The sequence below is a fragment of the Octopus bimaculoides genome, chromosome 13 (assembly GCF_001194135.2).
Source record: "Octopus bimaculoides isolate UCB-OBI-ISO-001 chromosome 13, ASM119413v2, whole genome shotgun sequence".
NCBI lineage: Eukaryota > Metazoa > Mollusca > Cephalopoda > Octopoda > Octopodidae > Octopus > Octopus bimaculoides.
In genome coordinates, this window is record NC_068993.1 from 9,645,357 (window position 1) to 9,654,006 (window position 8,650).

At 37.5% G+C, this 8,650-nt stretch overlaps 1 protein-coding gene across 1 annotated transcript in view; it reads left to right on the forward strand.

Moving 5' to 3' along the window:
* The first annotated feature begins 3,209 nt into the window (after positions 1-3,209).
* The window catches only part of LOC106876255 (putative leucine-rich repeat-containing protein DDB_G0290503), a 21,786-nt gene continuing 16,345 nt past the window's right edge, over positions 3,210-8,650 (forward strand). The window contains exons 1-4 of the mRNA XM_014924782.2: positions 3,210-3,835; positions 6,212-6,267; positions 7,146-7,186; positions 8,250-8,313. Coding sequence (XP_014780268.1) covers positions 3,799-3,835; positions 6,212-6,267; positions 7,146-7,186; positions 8,250-8,313 — 198 coding nt within the window. The 5' untranslated portion in view covers positions 3,210-3,798. The remainder of the gene's footprint in view (positions 3,836-6,211; positions 6,268-7,145; positions 7,187-8,249; positions 8,314-8,650) is intronic.

The following is an 8,650-nucleotide window of genomic DNA, read 5'->3' on the forward strand; positions in this document are numbered from 1 at the left end:
ATAAACGAGGGGTACTGAAAAGTTCCTGGCTTTAAAAGTATCGCGAAAAGGCCTGGTTAGAGACCCAACCTTCCGAGTTCTTTTACAGGGCTTATAAAAGCTGAAGGGAAGTTGCAATAATGTGTAAATTTGAGTGGGGAAGTGGGGAATATATTGAAAAAAAAATCATAATTAACTGACTCGCTTGTATTTTCTTTTTGCCGAGAGCCAGGAACTTTTTAGCACTCCATTGTGTATTGGTCGGCCCGGAATATTTACCCAAGGTGCCATGCAGTGGGACTGACCCCGGAGCCGTGTGACTGAGTAACAAGCTTCTTACTATACAGCCACGCCCGAGAGATGAACCCGTGGAAACGAGTTTGTTACTTAATCCTTTCTACTATAGGCACAAAGCCTGGATTTTGTGTGAAGGCGGACAGTCGATCACATCGACCTCAGTACTCAACTGGTACTTAATTTATCGATCCCGAAAGGATAAAAAAGTAAAGTCGACCTCAGCGGAATTTGAACTCAGAGCGTAGCGGTAGGTGAAATACCGATTAGCATTTTGCTCGGCGTGCTAATGATTTTACCAGCTCACCGCCTTGAGCTTGTTATTTAATGAAACCAGCTTAATGTGTTGACAGACCTTTCAAAACACCTGGGAACCGTGAGTAAGGCATTAAAAAAAAAAATGTGTCGAGGGTCATTGGCCGTGCAAAGGTAGGGAACTCTTGCGTTCTTCAGTCGCTCGGTCTACTAGAAATAGCTGTCAAATTCCCCTTAAAGTACACCCTACCGTCTTAAATAAAGAAGGAACGTATTTGGTAACGTAATTCTAAATAGCATTAAAAATAGGGTTACCACGGCGTGACTGCATGCTGATTGTAGTTCCTTTTTATAAAAATTTACCTTGAGCTAAATAACAACTGTTAATTTTTTAGTTTCCGTCAAACAAATCCATACACAAGGCTTTGGTCGGTCCGAAGCTATAGTAGAAGAAACTTGTCCAAGGTGTCACGCAGAAGGACTGAACCCCGAACCATATTGTTGGAAAGCAAACCTCTTACCACACAGCCACGCCAGCGCCTATATGTAAACATTTCCTGAAATTTTATTAAATTCTCCGCCTCGAATACGTAGTACTCCCTGCAGTCACTTCTTACAGACTCTGCAAACTGTTTATCCTTTTGGTATCCTTCCCGAACCAGGGGCGGACCCAAGGACGGGAGCTGAGGGACACGTGCCCCACTCAAGAAAAGAAGTGCTCCCTTCTAAATGTTATTACGCACTTTTCTCTTGGGATTGTATTCTCTTCTGACCTTATGCCCTCCCTTCGAAAAATTCCTGGGACCGCGCCTGCGAACAAAGATTAACCTTCTAACAAGATTAAGTTCTTTAGGATGACAAACCTGAAGAAGATCTGAAGTAGAGAAGTCATGTCATCGATGAGGTTGCAAATGGCGTCGAAAGGATTTTTAACAAACCTTAAATGATTGATTGGTTGATTGAATAACTAACAGAACTATCAATCCAACAATCGATTAGTTCATTGGTTAAATGTTAACGAATTGACTAATAAAATCTTTTCCATTATAGGCATAAGGCTTGAAAATTTGATGGGAGGGGGAAGTTGATTAAATGGAACCCAGTGCTCAACTGATACTTATGATAGTGAAAGTCGACCTTAGCAGAATTTGAACACAGAACGTGAAGTCGGAAGAAATAGCGCTATTTTCTCTGGCACAGAGGAAACCTGATCGTGGACTTGTTACATTGTGAACATAACCCCATTATGTTTTCTCACCGTACACGTTTATGAAACAAAATCATTGTTATGACATTTGCATCAAATGTTACTCATGTATATATATAAACATTTAAGTTTATATAAAAAAAAATGGAAGTAAAATTATAAAAAAGAAAAAGAAAACGAGGACTGACAAAGACAATTTGAAAAATGTCTTATTTTAAAAATATTCTTTTAATGGTTTCAGCTGTAGTATTGCGGTCATGTTAGAATCACCACCACCTTCAAAGGTTTTCGTCAATTATATTAACCCCTGTACCGTTAAATCACAACCTGGTCTTTGGGTGCTTTTTGCATAGCCCATTCTGATACAAGGCTTTGGATTAATAGAATTCAATATCCTTATACACTCTATCATTCTTTTTCACTGAATTAACTGTTTAAGCACGAATTTTAGAGAGAATTTGTAAAATTTCACGTCGTTGAAGAAATTTAACAAGCTACAGAGAATAAATATTTCATTATAATTTAGTAACTGGAAATTAAATGCCTATCAAAAAAAAAAAAAAAATTGTAAGTTACAGCAAAAGTTTCCTCCCTTAATAATGTTTTCCTTTCGTTATTTTTCTGATGTTATTTGAGTAATCTCTCTTGAAATAAAAATATCGATTTTCATTGATATTGTTGTTCTCGTAAACGTATAATAATCCTAGTGAAACACATTCACTGATTTCAAAAATAGAAATAATACATTTCTAAATCTCTCAGAGAGATTTGTGCAGTAGTGGTGCAATAAAGTAGTATGCTGTCAACTTAATGTGACAGTCCCATGAAGGGAATAATACTACTGTTATTTAGCCCTAGGAAGCAGTACCGCTTCCTGTCGGCTTTGACACATTTCCTGTGTCCTTATGTTTATTTCTATTTTTGAAATCAGTGAATGTGTTTCACTAGAATTATTATATTTACGAGAGCTTGACAGGCATCTCCAACTAGCAGACCATTGCTACTCCAGACTGATGACGAGCAAAGACTCAGAAACATGTCTCTGGATGCAGGATTAGCTAATGTGACATGCCAATGTGTAAAATTTAAAATTCGCTTTGTCAGCATAGATTCATCCTACAGGTTTTTAAGCGCTTGCGATTTACTCCCGAAATTGAAAAAGGATCCCTAACTCTTGGAAAAAGAACACCCAATTCTCCCTTAATGATTATAAAGAAAAACAAAGGTGGGGGTTGAGATATAAGTAGTCCTTGTTATATAAAAAGACGCTTTTTGCGGTTAGAATACTTGATCACAGGGACCTGCTCGGTTAGGACTGAACGATAAACAAACTCCCTCTCTCTCCCATACACATACACACCTTCCCTTTTACTACAGTGGAAAGATTACTAACAAAGTCAATTTCGAAAAAAATTTGAATCAATTTTAGGCGATCGCTGTGAAGCAACAAACAAGATACTGGCGAAAAGAGACTGCGTTGCTGTTTTGGAACTCACACGACATTCATAAACAAAGGGAATATCGACATTTCATGCATGAAATAAGTTATTTCGACAGAAACTAGTTTCTCTGATAATGCAAGTTGTGACATTCGTGTTTTTCTCAGACGTATAACTGATGTAGCCTTAACCAGGAATCGAAACCGTACACGTTACCACTTTTCGGCAGGACCTTACTTGTTGCTCCACAGCGATCGTCAGAGAAAGATAGAATGAATGGAAACAAGCAACGAATATGAACAAAAAAAAAAAGACATTAAAAATAAGTTTAATAATGTGATTTAAAAAATGATATGGCTACATATATTTGAAGAAATGCATAAGTTTAAAATTTGAAGTTTTTTTGTAAATGTTAATTATTATTTTGGTTATTAGTTTTCAAATTTTATCGTTGCGGTCCCGACGAAAATAAGCAATGAAATCCTTTGTTGTTATTTGCTCCGTAACATGGCAACGTACTTAAGGCACTAAAAACTTTAAAAAAACATTACCAAAACAACTTTTGTAAACCGTGGAAGATCACTGGAAGTTTATTTATAAGATATTTCCAGTTCTTGCAAAAGAATGGAGAATACAAATAATAATTTTCTGAAAGATCAAGGTTTGTCTATAAAGCTGAAATTAAATGAAATCCGATCCAGTCTCCCTAATGTCAAAAGATGGGACCCCTCCCCTTTTATACAACCGTATTTTACCTTAATCTTGTTAAAAAGCGGGTTGGGAATACGAAAAGAAAAAAAAATATGGGCCCTAATATACGTGGTGCCTATTTTAAAGACATTAGGGTGTTTCTTTGCCGAGAAAGGTTTAGTTTGTAGCATTAGGTCAAACGTCTCTATAGAAGCTCGGATGTTACTGCTAATAATAATGTGTTGTCAAGTAAATACGACTATTTTTCCCTCCTCTACACGAAAGGCATATCGTGCTTAACTCTTCTTTCGTTTTTCTCTGTCATATTTTGAAAGATAAACAGCATGCAGTATTTGTTATTTGAATTAATCATATTAAAAGAAACGATTCATTTTTTTGCTTCTTCTTTCTTCTGTATTTCTCCCCACCCCCGGGACCATCGCCTTAACAAAACTACGATTTCTAATAAATTTTTCAATAATCCGAAGATCAACCAGTTTTAAGTGCAGGAATGTTGATTGATTGATACTTGTTGCATGTTACATTTCCGCACACTATCGTATTATTATTACCGTTACACACACACACATTCCTTGCGATGTTCGAAAAAAAAAATGTTTGCTTCGTTTCATGTCAGCCCTGGCCCAGCAGAACCATAATGAAAGGCACTGTAATATCAAGGATTACGTTACCCAATACGTCCTTCTTAACTGAAGACGGTGGGGTGTGATTTGGTGAAGATTTGGCTGCTACTTTTAGCTGCCCGATCGACTTCATGGAGTCTCCCTTATCTCATTCAACGTTCAATAATACATCGCTGTTAATATTATTACAGTAATACCCCTGTCATGTAAATCGTTTTGATACAAATAAGTGATGGATGCAGAGCCTTAGAGATTTGTATAAACGGAGACCCTTAATCCCTTAAATATAATGATAATAAATGCAGGCAGCATCAAAGATTTTAAAGTCAATGGACAGGATCTCTGTGGGATAAACATAACTAAGCTAAGGTTTTAGTGTGTGTGTGTGTAATATTAAAGTTTTTATTTTAGTGTGTTGGCCCTTTTATGGCATATTTTGAATGTTGGTTCGCATTGTTAGGGTTAGGGTTTAATTCATTATTTTATTATTTCAACATTGACTTATGTGATTTAGTTGAGAGCTCTTGTTTATTTCTGGTCGCCGTGTCCAAAGAACATGACCCTTTTTAGATCAACTGGGAAGATGACCGGTGAATTATTCTCTTTTCTGCTTATCTAGGGAGATTTTATTTAAACAAGGTATATAACGTTTGAACACGCCGATTTGGATTTGTTAACTGTATTTCGTCAACCCGTAGGAATTTATTCGTTGCAGTTAACAGAGAGGTTACATGAGGTAGAGGTACCATAGTTAATGTTTAGAGAACCACAATAAAATAAGGGGCTACAGAAAGATTCCGTCAAAGATGAGTTAACAAAAGTATGAAGATATGGAGGTGTGTGTGTGTGGGGGGGGGGAGACGTGCGAATGTGGGGAATGAGAATAGTGTACCCCATTAGTCAATTAAAAAGTTGGGTTCAAAATTCCACAAGGATACCTGATGAAGGCTGGAGAGTACATTAGCTGAAACGTGGTAGCAACAAACAAGATGAGGACACCTATCTGTCCATTGTAATTAATGTAAAATAATATGTGTATGTGTGTGTGTGTGTGTGTGCATGTGTAGCTGTGCCATCATCATCATCATTCTTTTTCCATGTTTGCATGGTTTGGACAAGTCTGACAAGAACTGTCAAGTCAGAGGGGCTGTTCCCAGCTTATTGTCTGCTTTGGCATGGTTTCCATGATTGGATGCTCTTCTTAATGCCAACCACTTTACAGAGTGTACTAGGGGCTTTTTATATGGCACCAACACTTGGGATGTCACCAAATAACTTGCAAGACAAGACCCTTTGACTGGGAGGGTGAGTAGTATTGAGGTGGGGGGGGGCTTTGTGCTAGTTGATGAAAGGGTTAAAAAGTATAATAGAGGGACAGAGATAGGTGCCTTGCTGTAGAGGAGATACAAGGATATCCCAGTTGGACAAGAAAGGAGGAGGAAAAGTGAGAGATAGTGAGTAAGCTAAAGAGAAAGAAAGAGAGAGAGAGTGAGATGGTAGTAGTGATGTGTTGGAACATACCTTCAAGGTATAGTGACGGGTGAAGGTAGTTGGACTGGATGAGTGGGCTGGAAGAAAAAAAGGATGAAGTTTCATAAGAGTATGAGGAGAGATGGTTAGAGATGGGATATTAAAATAAAATCTGTTGAAAATACTTCATAACCGATTGAACTATTAATTCATGCAATTCTATATCTTTTCAGTTCAAAGACTGAACAACCACCTCTTGTGGTATCAAGCAAAATATGGTTACTGTCAGGTTGGTAAGCTTTTTATTCTTTTATTCTTTTACTTGTTTCAGTCATTTGATTGCAGCCATACTGGAGCACAGCCTTAAAGAGGTTTTTAGTCAAAGAATTCGATCCCAGGACTTATTCTTTGTAAGCCCGGTACTTATTTTATTGGTCTCTTGCCAAACTGCTAAGTTACAGGAATGTAAACACACCAACATTGGTTGTGAAGCGATGGTGGGGTCACAGTCACAGAAACAAAGACACACACATAAATATATATATAGGACAGGCTTCTTTCAGTTTCCATCTACCAAATCAAGTCACAAAACTTTGGTCAGCCCAAGGCTATAATAGAACACACTTTCCCAAGGTGCCACAAATGGAACTGAACCTGCAGCCATGTGGTTGGGAAGCAAGCTTCTTACCACACAGCCATGCCTGCACCTTTATTTTTTATTTGCTCATCACATTATTGTTAGTCATTTTAGTTGCGGATATATTACTAATCTGAACAGACTAGATAAATGCTCCTATTGATTTTTATAATAATTTTGGTTATGGAGGCATTTTGTGAAATAACTGATTTTTTTTTTCATTTACTGATATATCAAGGTTCATTTGTTTTACATCCCCATTTTTCTATGCTAGCATGGGTTAGATGAATATATTATTGTGGCATTGTTTTACAATGCCTCAATAGCGTGCTCTTTCTGTTGCTAAATCTTAAGTGCTTATCAAGAAAAATATCTCTTAATTTATATGTCTTTTGTTTACAGAAGTAACAACAATAATGAGCTGTATTATTTCAGAGAATGCAAATATAAACCATGTGGTTGGTAAGAAAGCTACTTACCACACAGCTACTCTTGCGCTTTGTTTAAAGAATTTTTTTTTTTTTTTGCAGTTACCTGATAACCAATTTTCTCCTTGGCTTACAGAAGAAAGGTAAAAAATATATATTTCCACAATTTACCATGTTTCTGTTTAAATCTGTTAGACTGTGATTTCCAATCAAAAATCAGTCACCTCATTCTCTGTGTTTTGAAGCATATTGGTTTCATATCGGACTGTAACATCACAAATGTTGTTGTTGTTCAACCTCATGTCATGATTGATGGGTTCATATACAAAGATGTTCCAGCTTTGATCATCTCATCATTCCGAGATTCTAGGAGTACATTATCCAGGGCAGCCTAGGATGTGTTCTGAGGGTGATTTAGCTGTTATTTCTAGGAAGCTGAGCAGCAATGTGGAGCAGAATGTTTTTTTTTGTACTGGGGCGGTTACTCATTTTAATACCAGAGGTACCTTGTAAAAGTGGTTGTTGAACCTAGCTGAGACAATATAGGGTTCAGGAGACTCTTTAGTCTTGCTGAGGGTGTGGTAACTTCTCTAGTACTGGTGCCACAGATAAAGATACATCCAGTACACTCTATAAAATAGTTGGTGTTAAGAAGGGCTACAAACCAGAAAATTGCTATTTTTAAATCTCACATCTGTGCTGATAAAGGGAAATAACCCAGAAATCGCGATACACTGATATTGTTTTGAGCTGAGTGGGGGTGCTAGATTCCCTTGTTCAAAAATGTAAGGACACAGATCGTGTCGTGTAGCTAGCTGGAGACGACGTCTCCTGGGGCTAAATTACAGCAACATTAGTCCTAAACCAGGACTGCCATGTTATGTTGGCAATCTTTATTACAAACCATGCTAAAATTATGAGATTTGCAAGTGAGATGTGATCCTCTGATTCATTTAGGAGGGCAGTAACTCCAAATAAGCACTGATCCAGAGTGTGATGACCTGTCCAACTCATGCCTGCCAGCCTTCAGTCCATATATATGCCATAAAATAAAATGATTGGAGGAAGCTGTTTGGACATAATTACTCTTGATCTTCAGCTGACATGAACATCACATAATCTCACCTTTTCTGTATCTCTCTCTTCTTTATAAATCTTGAGTTTTGCGTGCTTATGTAAGAATTTCTTCTTTTCTTTTCTGTTCAGGATATTGACTCCATTGCTTACTGAATATGATTATGTCAACCAGACATTAGAAGAGCAGCTGAAGGTAAGTGTTTTCTTGTTGTTGTCGTTGTTGTTGTGTCATTGGCATGGATTTGTCATGTCTGTGTTTGTTCCACACCACTGCTTAACGACCAGTGTTGGTGCATTTGTGTCCCCATAACTTAGCAGTTTGGCAAAAGTGACCAATAGGCATAGGAGTGTCTGTGTGGTAAGTAGCTTCCTTACTAACCACATGGTTCCGGGTTCAGTCCCACTGCATGGCATCTTGGGCAAGTGTCTTCTACTATAGCCTCGGGCCGACCAAAGCCTTGTAAATGGATTTGGTAGACGGAAACTGAAAGAAGCCCGTCGTATATATGTATATATATATATATATATAT